The 16,751-nt window shown below is 38.1% G+C and overlaps 1 protein-coding gene across 6 annotated transcripts; it reads left to right on the top strand.

Moving 5' to 3' along the window:
• The first annotated feature begins 764 nt into the window (after window positions 1-764).
• On the top strand, window positions 765-15,988 carry C1H3orf52 (chromosome 1 C3orf52 homolog). 6 transcript variants are annotated; one of them, XR_005257416.1, is made up of 11 exons: window positions 765-864; window positions 1,052-1,188; window positions 3,666-3,753; window positions 3,913-6,365; window positions 7,450-7,680; window positions 10,985-11,108; window positions 11,674-11,807; window positions 12,627-12,697; window positions 14,103-14,293; window positions 15,220-15,314; window positions 15,869-15,988. XR_005257416.1 is itself a non-coding variant. In XM_038141080.1 (10 exons), coding segments are annotated over exons 5-10 (702 nt in total). In that variant the 5' UTR covers window positions 765-864; window positions 1,052-1,188; window positions 3,666-3,753; window positions 3,913-6,365; window positions 7,450-7,500; the 3' UTR covers window positions 15,222-15,935. The 6 variants fall into 6 exon arrangements, 5 of the variants coding, with proteins under 5 accessions (XP_037997008.1, XP_037996981.1, XP_037997023.1 ...); XM_038141080.1 differs by having other exon boundaries at window positions 15,220-15,935; XM_038141053.1 differs by having other exon boundaries at window positions 14,103-15,935.
• Window positions 15,989-16,751: the final 763 nt, after the last annotated feature.

Below are 16,751 nucleotides of genomic sequence, written 5' to 3' on the forward strand. Positions count from 1 at the left end.
TGCTTGGATAGCAAGTGATAAGTGACAAAATGCATGCTCAGGTGTCACAGATCATTGAAAAGCAAATGATTATAGATTTATAAAAATGTGCCCATTTTCATGTTCATGACTCATTTAATCGGATTAATAGAACCTTGCAAGTAAAGAGATCAGTAACTTGCAACTATTGCAGAGAAAGAATTTGTTTCTGATTGACAACATAGAGCCATAAGCAGCAATAATTGCAATTGCAAAAAAAATGTGGAGGATCTTTCATTTTCTCTGTCTTAATCAAAGGCCTCATAAAGAGTTCTGCCTCTGCGTAGCATGGAGCAGCTAGCTGCAGTGAGGAGGCAGAAAAAAAAGCACACTGAGTTAGAGAGGGGTGGCTAGGGAGACTGTGGGATCCTTGCCGTGTCTCAGCATTAAACAGCTTGAAACGTAGGCTTGGGCAGCATCTCAGCACATCAAAGGTATCAGGATATTTAGCTCACAACGGCACTTTATATCAATCTCATAGTTCAGAATTTAAGTCTTAGCATCATTTGTGAGTTACAGACTGTTCTTTGGGGTTTTTGTTTTAATTATTTGTTTTTCCATGCTCAGCTTTATTCCTCAGTTTATTCCCTAGAACTGAGAGGATGGAAAACAACATAGAAATTGCATTTTGTAGGACTGGAATGTTGTTTGGAGCACAGCCATGGTTTAAATAATAACCAAAAGCTTCAGGCATAATTTGAAATGGCATTCAAATTTAGTCACCCCGTGTGCAGTCTTTTCTTACAATTTGCATGGCACTTTTACTACTTTCTGGCACAATAAGGTCATAAGGATAAAGGCTAGGGAAATGGAAAGGTGGTGCATTGGAATGTCTGTGACTATTGGGTAGTGTGAACAACCCAGCTTTCAAAAGTTAGGGCAGGCACCATTTGAAGGGAAGGGAATTACTCTGCTGTCATTAGCTGGGTAGATTGTGAATTGGAAGCAATTCTCTTTTGTTTTGACAATTGGTATCTCTATAAGAAATTTGTACCACCTTAATCTCTGCAATGGCCTTTGTATTTTTTTCTAGGTCATCTTGCCGAAACAATGCTGGAAGCTCGAGTGAGAATGATTAACCAAAGTGTTTGCAACAAGCTCTATGATGATCTTATTACTTCATGTATGCTGTGTGCTGGGAACCTTAATGGTGATGTTGATGCATGCCAGGTAATCTGGAACTGGTAGGAAAACTACAAGGGAATATTTGCTTTCATTGGAAAACTCTTCAGTTTTAGGTTGTTTGTGTGGTGGGTTGGTTTTGTTTTTTGTTGTTGTTGTTGTTGTTTAGGTTTTGGTTTTTGGTTTTTCTTTTTTATTGAGTGAGAGTTTATGGTTAACTTAACATGGCAGCTAAAAGCCCCCCAAAATAAGGAAGAAAATTCATCATGGATAATCTCTGACTCTCTTGAGAAATATTGTTTTGCAAACACAAGGGGTAAAATGTGTTGAGAAGAATTCTTTTTCTTCTTCAACAGTTATATTTCATACCAGAGAACAAATATATAAAGATAAAAGGAATCATCTGTAATAAAAGGTCCACCTCTGAATTGCGCTCTTAGTATTAAGTTCTTTTTATCTTTTTTAATAACTGGGTGTGGAATTGCTAAAAAACTGTAAAAGTATGATGAGTAAAGTGTTGTTACAGTTGCAAAGAAATACAAAAGAAAAAGCAAAGCTAGGTTTTGGAACTGCAGCTGCTATGGTGCTTTTTAATTTCAAACATTCATTCATGTGTATGATTACAAGTTGTGACTACATCACAGTACTGTAAGTTACAAACCCCAGTTTATTTATACACACAATCAGAAACTACTTTTTGGTTATACTTCCCTGTCCTGACTTTGCCTTCTTTCTCCTAGTACACTAGTTGTGTACTTCATTGGTGTTCAAACTTCTGATGACGAATATCAACTTTACAAATATGATTTTCATACCAGTTACCCCATGTAAAGGGGACAGAAATTTGTTACTGAATGTTAGACTAAGGTAATTTGGTACAAATTTTGTGTAATATATAAATTTCATTATTTTAATGCAATAGGATAACTTTTGGAAGATTGTAGCTCATGATGGGTCAAACTTCTTTAACACAATAGACTATTTGTAGAATTTTCTTATAGTGTCAAAGACCTAATTAAATTAATTATTATTTTTATTAGCATTATGTAGAGTTTGTCTGCAAGCTTTGACCTTGGAATTGTTTGGCTAAAATATGTTAGAGGGGTGGTGTTCCTCCAAATAATGTGTTGCTTAAGAAATGCCCTTGAATTTTCAGATGGGCATTTTTAACCAATTCAGCTGTATATCATACTGGCCATTTTCCAGCATGATATGCTGTGTCTGAGTTTTAGCATGATGGTCTGAGTTCTAGCATGTTGGTCCTCTGGGTCTTTAAGTTCTCAGTCTGGGTAGCATCTTTGCTATTTTTTTGGTTTATTTTTTCCCCCTTTCTTTCTGTCACTAGTATATATTATGTAATATATAGTATGTGTTTCCTGTACAGTGCTAGAGAGGAATGACACTGGGAGCTCAGGAAAACCCCACAACACCCTAAACCTGCTTTACTATGCTTTCAGACTTGTGAGGTCCCTGTTCTGTTTTACTCCTTCCTGGACATGTAAGCTGTGCATATGTTGCACAAGTTACGTGAATCTTCCAAATACCTTTCATCTTTAGAGGACCTGATACACGAGAAATAAAAAAAAATACCCTTTCATTCTGTTTTCTCATCACTCTAGAATGTTCTTTGATCTTGGTTCTTCTGCTTAGTATCCTTCCTTTTGCTAGTGGTATACAACCCCTTTGGTCTTTCAGAACTGGCTGAGTAATTGGCTGAGCCTCCTTTCTCAAGTCACTTTGACATCAGTCTCTTGGATTATCAACATTTCAAGTATGATAGCAGCCTGAGAGAAAGGAAGTCTCTGTCTTCTCCTATCTCCAGATAATTTTGTACCCCCCTAATAGATAATTTTGTTTGGTTGGGTGATGAAAGCTTTCTGTTTATTACTCTTTTCTCAGCACGTGGCTTTCTCCTGTCCTCTTACATGTTTTGGCTCCAGCTGGAGCCCCAGGGTGAATTTAGAGGCTGCTAACTGCCTTGTGTGCATTCGGAACAGCTGCAGAGAGGAGCTGCACTGTAGTTGCCCAGAGTTCTGTCAACAGACTAGGTCAGAGAAGGTTAAAGTAATGAAAGGCAAAAAAAAGCATTGATGAGCCCAAATGCACTTTGATCCTGTGAACTGAATTTAATGGAAATGTTTATTTTTCTACACTGCTGTGCAAACCTGCATGTTCCGTTTGAGAAGCCTGTTCTTATTTGCACATTCCTTAGTCTTTGTTCCTTCTGCCTCTACAAAGTAGTCTCAGTCTTGATTATACTGTAGACTCAGTCTTGATTATAAAACTCCTGATAATACTTAATTGTGCCTGGTTTGTTTGTTGGATTTGGGTTTGTTTTGGTTTGTTGGCTTTTTTTGATTTGGGGTGTGTGGTATCTTTCTGTTCCTATTTAACACACAGTATAAGAGATCTGCCTTCAAACTGTGAACAATTCATAGTAGATTTCCAATTGCAGTAGAATTGCCCATTTCAAGTTGTAGTAGAATTCCCTATTTCCATCCCTCTCTTCTTCTCTCCCTATTTAGGCTGTGGTGAGTTATTCTACAAATCCTGTAATGGGACATTATCAAGGAGTAATTTTATAAACTGCTTCTCATCGTTGGCTTTATATTGGTAAGTGTACTACATCCATAATTCAAAATAATTGAATAAATATGGCATATGGCTGGGTACATTATATCCAGAAGTAAGTTTTAATTATTGTTAAGTTTTAATTTGAGAAAAAGAGGTGCAGGTATTTATTGTTCTTAAATAACCTATTTTTTGTTACAGTGCTCTGTGTGTGTGCACTAACAGCTGGACTACCTTCATTTGAGGGAGATTCTGGAGATCCCTTGGCCTGCACAGGGAAGGGCAATAGATGGCACCTTGCTGGCATCATGAGCTGGGGTGAAGGGGGTGCTCGGCGCAATCGTCCTGGTGTGTACACCAAGCACTTATGACTGGATCTGTCAGAATACAAACTGATGAGCCAAGGACAAAAAGCAGATCACCTCTGTGTGAAAGCTGCTTCCTGCTGTAGCCAATTTGATGATACAACACGAAAACGCCATTGACTGTTCTTTGGTGAAAGAATACATTTTTTTAATGAAGAAACTATCATTTATGGTTCATCTAGCAATAACTATTCAGCCTCAGAGGAACTTCAGTTTCCTTATGGATTCATCATCCTTAGGGCTATTTGCAGAAACAGCACTGCCTTAGAAACAAAATTAAATGGATTATAAACTGTAACAAAAATCCAGCCTTACCTCATTCTTAACCCTTCTCTCCTTCTTCATCCCTTGTTATCTATATTTGTTTCCACATACGCATATCTGCATAAAAATGGCCACACGCCATATATATTCAACTCTTTAGGGATGTTACAGGATTCTAAACATAAATAATTATTTCATAGTTCTCAAAAACATAAATAGTGTATTGTGTACAAAGCTGAGATTAATTCTTTCTCGTTATATGCAACTGCATGACTTTTACTTTCTGGGCTGTAACTTTTGGGGTCTCTACTGTGTTTTCTTAAAAATATGAGATATATAGCTCAAAAATGCTAGGATGCAAGAAATTTTCATTAAGTAACCAGAAGTGTATTATTTAGGTTCTTTGGGATGATGTCTAAATAAAAGGAAGGAATGAATGAGTTGTAATTCATTGAAAAAAAGGAAACCATAATGCTTTCTTAAATTCTCTTCAGAATTTGAACTAACTGTACGGTTTAATATTTGCAATATGTTACAGGTGTACTTCTCTGGCTCTGGCATCCATTGTGAATTTTTAGCATGTTCCTGGTAGGTTAGGATTGTTTTTCATCCTGTCCTCAGTCCACAGTAAGCAGAGTTTCAGGCTCAGGAAATTTTGTTTTTATGTATCTTTCTGGGCTGCGCCCACAAGGCCACACTAAATTGAAATGGACATAGAAAGAAAATGGATTTATGTGGTTGGAGGCATCCTTGGGCTCAAAGAAAGTAATATAAGAAATGACAGCAACATTCTTTTAACCCTGGTAGTAAATCTAGGTTTTATAATTTTAATCTTCTGATGAGGTTATCACTCCAAACCTAGCCAATATAAGGTTTCCAAAGCTATTTATGGGACTTCAGAATACCAGTACTTAGCTTAATAAAATAATTGTTTAGATGGCCTTAAGACCATTTAGATGGTCTTTAAGCTGTGCTCAATATTTGGAAGTGTTTAGCTTTCACCTTTAATATATATATTTAAAAGATTAGGCTGGCAGTTTGAACACCTTTTATTGCTGTCCACACAGCACACTTACTCTGCAGTACAGACGTATGTGATCTTTGTTTAATGTTAGACCTACCTTGGCAGCGTGGGGGGGAAACACTGAAAAGAGCTAGCACTGTAATCTGCATGCAGTGAGATTCCTGCACTGTAATCTGCATGAAGTGAGATTGCTCTTTCTAACACTGTTATTATTTTTCCTTTCTTTCTCCTGTTGGGCATCTTGCCCCAGCTTGTGTCAAACTTACAGCATAAGCTATATTCAAAGCCCGTATATTATGAGGGTTGTTTCTTTAGTGGCTATTCAATTATTCACATATTCCTTTTTAATAAACCATGTGCTAAAACTGCAAGGGACTATGTTTTATTTGTTTGGATGTGCCTCTGAAACTCTGAACTCCAGGTGCAATCATAACTGCATTAGTACCTTGGACTTTCCTGTTTTTGTAAAGCTGAAGGGTCAGAATTTCACATGGAAGAAATGCACCGGGTGTGGAAGTTGGATCCCCCAGATGAAAGACTTCAAGCAGTTTCTCCATAAATACACAAAATAAAATAAGGACTTTGGCCTTTGCATGGTGAGATCTGTATAATCATTAACTCTTTGTCTTCGAGGAATAGTATTGATTTCAGACAATCCAATAGGGAGGTCTACTGTGAGTAGAAATTAAACAATTGAAAGTGATATCCAGCAGGAGTAGTGAGAACCAGATAAAGGCTTTTCTAGTGTAAGATGTCCCAAGTAAGATTTTGTGGATCCAAATACATGTTCTGATCTTGATGACTGCTCAGTTTCACCTTCAGTCCTCCAGAGCTTTAAAGATTCTCAGAACCAAAATATGTGGGGTATACAATTTGTATTTCTTTTTACTTGTGGAATAAACCTAAGATGTGCTCACTTTCATGGAGTGCGTTTGCCTGGATGGGTGTGACGTGACATCAGGAATGCAAACCCTGGGTGTGCTTCAGGCAGCAGAACCAAGGTGAGTTGCACAAAGAGAAAATTGGAGTGGTGGGACAAGGGGAGAGCACTCTGAGCTTTTGGCAGGAAAAAGGAGTGGTGCTGTGAGTGGCAGCAGGAAAGGGGGTCGGGGAGAGAGGTTGTGTTTCATTCTTAATGCATGACACTCCCTGTGCTGGGACAAAAGAGTGAGGAAGTGTATGGATACAAGCTGTCTGCTCAGACCTTTTGAGTCAGAGGGGAGAGAGATGCTGTGTGGGAAGGAAGGAGAAACATGGGGATGGAGTGTGAACAGGAGAAATAAGACAAGGTAGGATCAAGGATATTTAGGAGGCTGGGGTTGTAATCAGCCCCTGGCTATGGTAAGCTGTTGTGAGTGACTCCAAGTGCACATGAGAGTGCATATGGGAAGCTAGTGCAGACCAAATTGCCATAAAAACATGTCCTGTGGAGCGCAGGTGGAAATTGAAGTCCATCTTTCTTTTCTCTTTATCTATGTCCTCTGGGTTTTTTTTTACCTGAAAGCAGCTTCTCAGGTTTATGTTGGATAGTATGTTAAAGAACATAAATGGTTCTTTAACACCAGATATGATTTTAGGCAGTGTAATAGTTAGAGGGAGAACAATTTACAGCACAAAGGTCATTAGTGTTCATTTCTTTATTGACTATAGAAGAGGAAGACTAGAACCACAAGTGTCGACAGAGTTCCAGCCTAAGCAAACAACATGCTCTATGAACTTTTACTCTTTTCGTGCTGTTCAGCACCGCATCTGTTTAGCTGCATGGATAACAGTAATAACATTTTATTGTTTTGGCTGACAGCAGCAGAGAAAACACTGGTTCCTTTCAAAATCATCCCAGCATTGCTGAAGGTTTAGTCACTTGCTTGTCAAGGGCTGGTACAGGCAGGTAGGCAAACTGGAAAACCTAGTATTGCACAGCTGAGAGTCAGAGTTCTCACGGCTATGCAAATCGATACTTCCTTCGCCTTCCCTTTCTCTGCAGTAGGGCAGCCGACTTTATTTGTTCTTCTAAGGAATTCCCCTAATTTAACAGTATTTTGAGACCTCTCCTATGAACACTATCCCCACTCTTCCGGTTTCCAGCCTCGTGTCAGAGCTACTACTGACCATAATTGCAGCTGAAACAAGAAGGAAATGAGCTGGCTCCGTGCTCACTTCACAGACAGAGGTCCTCGCAGAGGACGCTCTTTCAAGACAGAAGCAATGAAAAGGCAGAGCTCTGCTCAGGAGCATGAGATTATTGAATTACGGGAACATAATGTGGAGGAAAGTGAGACTGATCGTGACAAGCCTCTAAATACTCTAACAAGAAAGGTAGGAATTTCATCTGGTCATTTGATCCTTCCGGTGGGGGAAATACTACACAGCAAGTGAAATGACACTTGAAGGAACATTTTGTAGGGGTGATTTAATTTGCTGTTTGAGGTCGAGGGAAAGAGGCTAAAAAACCCGTTAAATGTAATTCTTTTTCCTTATCAATGAAGTGTTTTGAGAGTGGGATTTTAAGCTTTAATTTAGGAAGTGAAACTGTAATTGGTTCTGAGTTTTGTTTTCTCTTCTAATGTGCTATCAGTGGGATTGGGCTCAAAACCAGAAAAGAGAAAAGTTGAAATAAGTTTTAAAACCAGGCTTTCCTTCAGTTGAAGTTGGAACCTGGAAACAGTGCTGCCAAACAAAAATAAGATGTCCTCGAACAGAGCATGTTGGATTCTCTTTATCTCTGAGTAATTTTCAGTCGCTAACCATTATTAATTTGTATTAATAGAATGCTCCAAACCCTCAGTTAAGTTAAGTGAATCCTAAGGGAGATAGCTTGTAGTCCCTAGTTTAAAGCTACAGAACAGACCTAATTCTGGCAGAGGAATAACATATTCACATGTGGCTGCTATACAGTGAATTACACTACTTACTGCAGAAGTATTTGTGGTGGTACAAAAATGTTTCCCGCTTTTCTGTGGGCACGGCTGACCCCGCCGGGAGCTGCCTGCCTGAGGCTCCGCCCGTCCCTTCCCGCTCCTGTGATTTCACAGCTTCCTTGGGAGACCCCCGCTGCTCAACTCTGGGGCTGATTTATTCCGCTGACTAGGCAAAAAACCCCTTTCTTTCTCTTGTGTCAAGGGTCAAGGTACTTCTCCCGTCGTCTGGAAAGCTGAATCAGCTTGCTGCAGGGCCAGACACATTCCAGGAGGTGCAAAGAGGAGGAGCAGAGTGGGGAGGAGAGGCAGGGGTCAGCTAGGTCTGCTAGACTATCTCGAGAACGCTTACCCTTGGGTTTATCCTTCCCCTTTCCAGAACTGAGTTTTCATTTGAGCTCTCTTTATGCTGATTTTAGCAAGTGGCTTCCTGTCCTATACACACTACTGGAAGTTACCATGCTCTGCTTTCTGCTGAGCTGGCAGGTTAATCAGACCTGTCCTGCCCACCAGGGAGAGAATTTCTCGGCTGCTGTTGCTTCGCCCTGGCCTATGGGCAAAGTTCGGAAGGTGTTGGTCTACTTGCAGAGCTGAATGTTTTCTTAGGATCAAGCCCGTTTGCTATGTGTGATTAAGAATTGAGTTTTGTGATAGTCTAAGCATGTGGTGGTGTGGTAGTCACATGCCTTCTGAACAGAGAGAGACATAATTCTCTCTCTCAGGTTTTTTCCTGGAGAAGCACAGAGGGAAACCAATTTTTATCTCTGCTTGCTGCTCCTGGTGTTTTGCACATGTGGAATGTGTTGGGAAAGTTGTTTACTTGAAGGAATTTGGTAATTGGATTCTGGTGGAGATTGTTTATGTTAATTAGCATATCAGGTCCAAGCTGTGTGGACTGTCTGCAGACAGTCACGAGTTGTTAGTTAGTGGTAAGTATTCATTGTAGTATAGTTATAGTATGATGTAATTATATAAAAAATATATATAATTATAATATATATAATTATATAGAAGTATAATACAGTTTTAATAAAGTGAGTATTCAGCATTCCAAAGCCTTGGAGTCAGATGCAAATAATTTCCCTTTGTTGAGGGTCCTGATTTTACTATATTGTGGCTCAATCAAAACTTGGGATTGACAGCTGCCTGTCTCAACTAATGGGGCTATGGCTGATTTCATAGTTGCACTCTAGGCAGTAGTTACTGGCTTTAATTTTTTTTAAATACAAAATGATATACTAGTGTTAAGTATTAAAATGAAAATCATACTTCTATAAAATATATATATATTTCTATAACATATTTTAAAAATCAAATAACAAAAAAAGTGAATGTGATGACAGCTGAAGGCATGCTGTAAACAAAACCATACTCAGTGTTTGCCTTTCATTCTCCAACAGAGCAAAGTTCTGTGTGCAGAGGTGTCTTCAGAGAGTGTTTTCCTTTTTTTGCCTCTGTTCCTGAAGGAATCTCTCTTGTAAGCACGTTCTTTGTGTGACTGTTTTCTTTCCCTGTTCCCCTGCCACCACATAGAAGCTTTTAGCCAGCTGCTCTATTCAGTTAAATTCAGTGAAAGCCTCTCTGTTATTCTATGTTCTTAGAAAGTTCGAAAAGTAAAGGAAGGAAACTTGGATTATTGCCTCCAGCAGCTGGTTCCTGACAATCTGCACGTGTGTGGCCCAGACAACCTACAGCACATGCTTTTCCTTACCTGGTACTGATAACAAAAAGGACATAGAGTTTATTACTACCTTTATGAGGGAGGGAGAGGAGTAATTAAAAAGAGAGCATGGTCTGCTTATGAATTCAAGCCTTGCTTCAGTCTTCTGATTCTTCTGGCTGTGGAACAAAACAGATGAAGTTAGATGTTTTGCCATCACCTAAGCTTGCTCTTTCCCTGCCCCCCCCAACTTTTTTTTTTTTTTAATATTCATCCTACTGGATTAACTCATTAAAGAATAGTTTCTGTCATGGTTTTCAATCCTATTAAAAATTAAATACCAGGCAAGGTAAAAGGTAAAAACAATTTCTTTTCTCTCCCATATGAATGTGCTTATATGCACAATTGATTTGAGTGAAGTTTTCTTTTGATCTCCTAGAACAGGTGAGATTTGCATTAAACTTTCTGTTAAATACACTCAATAGCCTTCAAGTTTCCTATCTTCTGAATAAAAAGTAAGTCAGCTATAAAAGTCTCAATTATTTTACAGAGGGTTTAACGCAATAGTATCTATCTATATTCAACAGCATTGTCTTTGCATTGGATGCTGGCATCCAGAAGCTATGCAGGTTGACATCATCCATGCTGCAGAGGTGAATAATTTTGGAAATACCTCCAGAGACACCTTTTTAGTTGGGAGAGCTTGTGGAATATGCAAATTTAATTCATGTAGTTAAAAAAAACCAAATGTGGAACCAAGAAATCACCTTTGTTACTTTAGCTTTATGGGCCATTCAGGAGTTGGAACTTCTGCACAAAGAGTAATGATCTCTCTCAAGTGAATGTCCTTTACCTTTCTCTGGGTCTGCATTTTCTCCTGCAGTAGTAGTCAAGGCTGGGAACCTCTGATGTAGGGTATTGTTTACCAATGAGGCTCTCCCATCTATGTAGGGGTTCAGTTTCTTAGTGTGACAGCAGAGACATTCTTCAATATTTTTTCCTGCCTTATTTGATTAATCAATATGCCCTTCTCTTTTATACCTAGGAGAGAGATCTCTGGAAATCATGCAGGAATGTAGTTTTCTGGAAGTGTAAACGATGGATGGTTATATCTACGATACTTCTAGTGATCTTCCTGGTCATTCTCATCAGCCTAATTCTTTATTCTAGTAAGTATCTTGCTCTTGGTTACAGTAATACAAACCTGCAATATGTACACTTTAATAGAATACAACAATATCCTTGAATGTCCTTCAGTAAACTGGTGAAGGAACTGAGATACTGACTGCAGAGGGTGGTATTGTAGTTCAGTAGTTGTTGTGAATACTTTTATCTTAGCAGGCAGCAAGCAACTTGTATCCTGATCAGGTGACAATTCAAGTTTGTAGCTAAGTGAGAAAACATCACAAGAAGAGATTTGGCTATGAGGATGGAAATTATGTTTGTAATGTTGGAACAAGTGACATGGATGACTTAGGTCCCATGGTGTCATTGCCTGTCAGACTCCTAGAGCAGATGGCTTTTGCTAATGGAGGTTGGTGATTGACCTCCAGGTGCTGTCACTTTTTTCAGGTGACTTGCACTTTCTTTCTGTCTTTCCCTTACCTCACTTACCATCACTCTTTACCTAAGAAATCTATGAGAAAGCCACCCTGGAGAAAGCCAAGAGGGTTGTTTTTCAATAATTCAGCTATCTGAAGCTTTTTTCTCCCCTTTCTATCTCTTGATTATTAGATGTTTACACAGATGAGGATGACTACTGGGATCCTGATGAATTACTAAGCAATGGAAATTTTCACAATTTTTCAGGAACATTGGAGTTAATGTGTGGTTTCCCACACTTCTCCTCCAAGGACATTATTAAGAGGGTAAGTGTTTATGTGATTCTTGGCAAAGTTGATTCTGCTTCAGTGTTTTGCCTTTTAAGTTTCTGTTTCTCTGCATAGCAACTCAGTCATTTGCAAGTCCACAAATAAAATGTGTTGTACTTTTTAAAGTCACAATCTAGGAAAAAGGAAAAATGGTCTGCTTTTAAGCACAAGAAAGTATTGATTTTTCCCCATAAATTTGACCATTTGTTAAGACATTGTCTTCACCTTTTTCATAGAATCATTGAATAATTGAGAGGCCTGTGAAAGTCATCTAAGCATACTATGGGCTAAACATCCTGTGTGCTGCATTTTCTCATGAGTACATGATTACAGCCTGGGTTTATAGGTGTGATTTCTGCTGAGCCAGCACAGCTCTGAGTTACAGCTGAAATATGCTCAGCATACATGGCAGTTATGGACATGGTAAGAAAGCAATTGCAAGACAGAGACCCTCCCCTCCACAAAGTGAGAGTTAGAAGAGCCTTTTGGTACTAATTAGATCCCAAACCTAACCAACCTATGAGCATTAGTTGCACATAGCAAAATAAGCACATGCTTTTAGTTCATCTTGAGTGTCTCCATTGTGTTAAGGTTACATAGCAATCACTCAAATGTACAATTGACTTGTCTGTCAAAATTAAATGACTCTCTACCTTTTCCAGGGTAGATATTTGCTGTTATTTGACCTTCAGCACCTGTTTTTATGCTCCTTAAAGCACTTTGTAAGAATCATTGGCTGTGCTTTTTTTTTTCTTTGTGAGGGCAAAAAAGAGATTGAATAGAAGAAACATTTTTTTTTCTCTCTCTCTCTCTCAGCTAACAGAGATCTACAGCTCATCTCCAGCTTTAGGACGTTACTTTAGGTCGGCTCAGGTGATTTCTTTCAGGTAAGCAATTTCTGTCACCAAAGTTATCTGAAAATTACAGGCTTTTGATGAGGCATACGTGTGCTTATGTAAATATGTACAATATTTAAATCTCTGAAAAATAGGGTTGTTTGGGGAAAATTATGTGTATAGACAGTGAAAACTGGTCAAAGGATCATCTGGTGCAAATGGTAAATGCTGCTAAAATGATATAATCACAGGAACATATTGTTGCCATGAAGTATCATCTCTGTTATCTTCGGTTCCAATTGCAGCCCTTAATAAATATATTCAAGGATATTTAAGAAAAGGAAAATTAATTGCTGGAGACGCTTAAGATTGATGTAGTTTAAATAATCTTAAATGTCTAAAACAAGGTTCATAGGGAGGAAAGAATAATTTTGTTCCCAAAAGAGATAAAGGCAAGAGGAATATACATGTCTCCTGTCATGAAGAGATAGCAGGAAGGCAAGGGAAGACAGAGAGTTTTCCCAAGGACTTCTGAAAAGGAACTCTTACAAAAGAAATTAGAAAGACAAGACGAAATCAAGGGAAATAGTTTTGCAAAGTCCGAGGTCCTTTGAGATAGCAATGACAGAGGAATAGCCACGATTCAATGTGGCAAGTGGCAGTCACGAAGACACTTTGCTCCCTTGAGGAATATGCTCCCTTGCCCTGCCAGCCTTGGGCATGCCAGCTTTGTTCAACAGTGAACTGTAGCTCCTTAGTCTTACGGGAGCTGTGATTTAGACTATCAAATACAAAGCTGTAGTTCTGCACGTACATTGATTAGCTAATAACTCTCTCTGCCTCCTTGATATCTCTCTCTTGCTATCTCCCTCTCTTTCTTTCCTTTTATTTTCCCCCATTCAAGTACTTTTTGAAAATGTTTTGAATTCTTTGAGTACAGAAGATAGCTGTTGAATTGTAGTCAGTTTTGGAAGACCACAAAAAATGAAATCTCCACAGATGGTCTCGAGTTCACTGGTTTGTGTAATCTGCTCCAGAGCTGAGTCAGGACACAGCTGCATGGTCCCAGACACTGCTAGCAGGAAAAAAAACCTTCCTACAGGTGTCTAGTGAAACTATGCACAGGATATTGCAACATGTATTATCAGTAGCTTCTTGTGAAATACTGAAAACTGTATCCCATCAGAACATGTGTCCAATTACCTCTCGTGCATTTGAAAACCTGTCTCTGGCTGACTTCAAGTACACACCCAGTTTCAAGAGCTGTTCTGAGAAGGGAGGGAGAGGCAGAAACTGGCATCTTTGGCAGTTTTCTTTCATAATGCTTTTTTTTGGAAAATGTTGGTTTTTTTAAAAATCCATCCCAACATTTATATGATAAGTCAGTCTTTCAAAAAAAAAGAAGAAAAGATCCTGTTGACTCTTGAAGACATTCATCCTTGACTTTGTTTTTCAGTAATGAAAGCTCCACTGTAATTTATCAGCTAGTGTTTTCTGTACCACCATCAGTAGAGGGATTTATGGAAAACAGTATGAACCCAGATTTTATAAGGAACATTTTACGTCAAAATATTTATGATGAAGATACTCTTAATCCTGGGACATCTGAATGTGACAGGTTAAAGCTCGACCCGACTTCTCTCACATGTAAGTGCTGTACCTTTGAGAAACTGTTTCGTTACAAAGAGCAGAAGTATTAATGGGAAAGGAGGGAAATATTTCTGGAAAGATTTTGAGATTCATTTATATATATGATTTGCATAACAGTATTAAGAATATTGTAAATAGCTTTCAGAAAGTCTTGATATGCTTACTTAAAACCTGGGACTCACTGTTTGGTCCTCTGATGAGAAAGGGAATAGTCATGAGACTGGTTAGCTGTGGACTCCAACCAAACTTTTCTGATCTAATATTGCATTTTATCTGTACAGAAAAATTCTCCTTGTATGTATGTGTACCATAATGGGGAGACAAATAATTTGAAATATTTCTCCTTATTGTACATTTGGTTTTGAATGCTAACAAAACAAATTTTAATCCAAGAGATGAAAAAGAGTCCTGATTTTTGTCTTTTTGTAGTTTTCTGGAAAATTTATTATGTATGGAAATACCTTTAAAGGAAACAAACGTTCATTCTTCCAGGTTTTCTAGGCGATGACTACCAGCAACTAGGTAGTGATTCCAATGCATTTATATTTGTTCAGATAGAAATGCCCATATAAAAGTCCCATGAGCTTTGAAGCTATACTAAAAACAATGCATGGAGCTGCCTCCCCCAGTGCTAATTTACTGAGTCACACCTATGTGCTTTTAGAATAATTCTAGGCTAACAATTCAGCATTGCAGTGTAGGTAAATAAGGTATGCAATTAACTTGTATTGGTTTTTCTTGGGATTCTTACCAAGGGACAAGAGATCAACAGGTCATGAGTTCAAATTTTTAGAAGAATTTTATTCCTTATATATTGACAGGATTCTTAGAAAAAGTAGTGTAAAAGGAGATAGGAAAGAATATGTTCAAATAACTATTTAAAGTTTCATTTTAATATTAATATAGTACTGTTTTACTTTCAGAGAAATTATGGAAAGATTCCTCATCTTCATCACTACCTAGAAGAGACGCAATTCCCTATCTATAAGCAATCCCAGGGCAGGAAACTATTCATTAGGTAGAAACACTTCTAAAATTGCTGTCCTGTAAATACTGCCTGTGGTGCAATAATGTAAATGGAAAATGTGGTATATTTATGACAGTGTTGTATTGCTATAGTACCACTACCTCTTTCTTCTATATCTCAATCCATTTCACCCTTGAGAAAATCATGTATTTGATGCATGCTCATGCATGATGCATGACTTTGAAAGCTCTGCTTTGTCTTGCCTTACGACTAAAGCTGAATGTTCTGCATGAGCTTTGAAAGCAGTCTTGTATATGGCCCCTTTCTTTTTCTCTTGGCTTATGCAAAATTATCTGCACAGCTTCATCCTCAATGCTCACTTCCACTCAAACTCATATATGTTCTTTTTTCCCTCCGAACTTCATATGCCGCATTTACTTGTCGCTCTTTCCTTGTCAAACAGCCTGAAAACCTAAATGCATATATATATATATGTGTGTGTGTGTGTGTGTATATGTATTTGTATTCTTTAAATACATGCAAGGCCTTTGCACTAGCTTCTTAAGAATGCTTTAGCTCTCATAATTTCCTTATTCTTCCTACAGCCTCCTTGGATACAGTGCTCTTTGCTCTATTTTTCTCTTTTTCAATATGAAATATGAAAGAAGAAAGCAACAGCATGAAGAGACATGTCTTGTTCACTAACACAGCTGAATGTCACAGGAATATTTAAAGGGTCGAATTAGTAGTGTGCTTTTACAGTTAGCTACTCCTACTGGTGAATAGACAGATACTTGACCTGTTTTTGTAAATCTGAAGACTAGTCTATATCCTTAATTATAGTTCCTGCCTAGCACTGGGCAGAAAAAGGAACAGATGTAAGATATTTGCCTTAATAAGGCAGTAAATAGTTGTTCTTGTTGATGAAAGACCAGAGGAGATGAATCAATGCCAAGAGGATGGTGCTGGAGCAGAAGACATGGGCCAGAGTGTCACAAAGTTACAGGCAGTAACTGGCTATAACATAGAAATTAAGCATTAACCTTATGCAGAGTGGAACATATTCACCACCATGTGAGTGAACTACATCTTGTCATTTATTTATAGTCTTATAAATGTTAGTAGTGTTGGATAAAACTTTTATTTTAAGAAGCATTTTGTGTTGTAAGAAATATGTCATGGAAATTTTTTTTTCTCTTTCTAATATTACTATTTTATTTAAGGAATAATCTGACAATGTTATTGTGCATTAAATTATTTATTTTTTACTCTTAAAGTGGCTGTTTTCATTCTTTAGCAGCTCTAGTCTTTCAACTGTGTGAGCTGGATAATAGTTATTGGAATTCTAAATGGTGTGCTGTATGAAGCACATATGACAGAGCTATAAGCTCAAACCCATAGTTGTTGTTGTTGCATGCGTTTAAACTGAGCTTGGGAAACGTTCTGAACCAAATTAGTAGTTTGCATGACTCTCATATTTGCAGCTTA

This window comes from Motacilla alba, chromosome 1 (assembly GCF_015832195.1).
Source record: "Motacilla alba alba isolate MOTALB_02 chromosome 1, Motacilla_alba_V1.0_pri, whole genome shotgun sequence".
In the NCBI taxonomy this organism is placed as follows: Eukaryota; Metazoa; Chordata; class Aves; order Passeriformes; family Motacillidae; genus Motacilla; species Motacilla alba.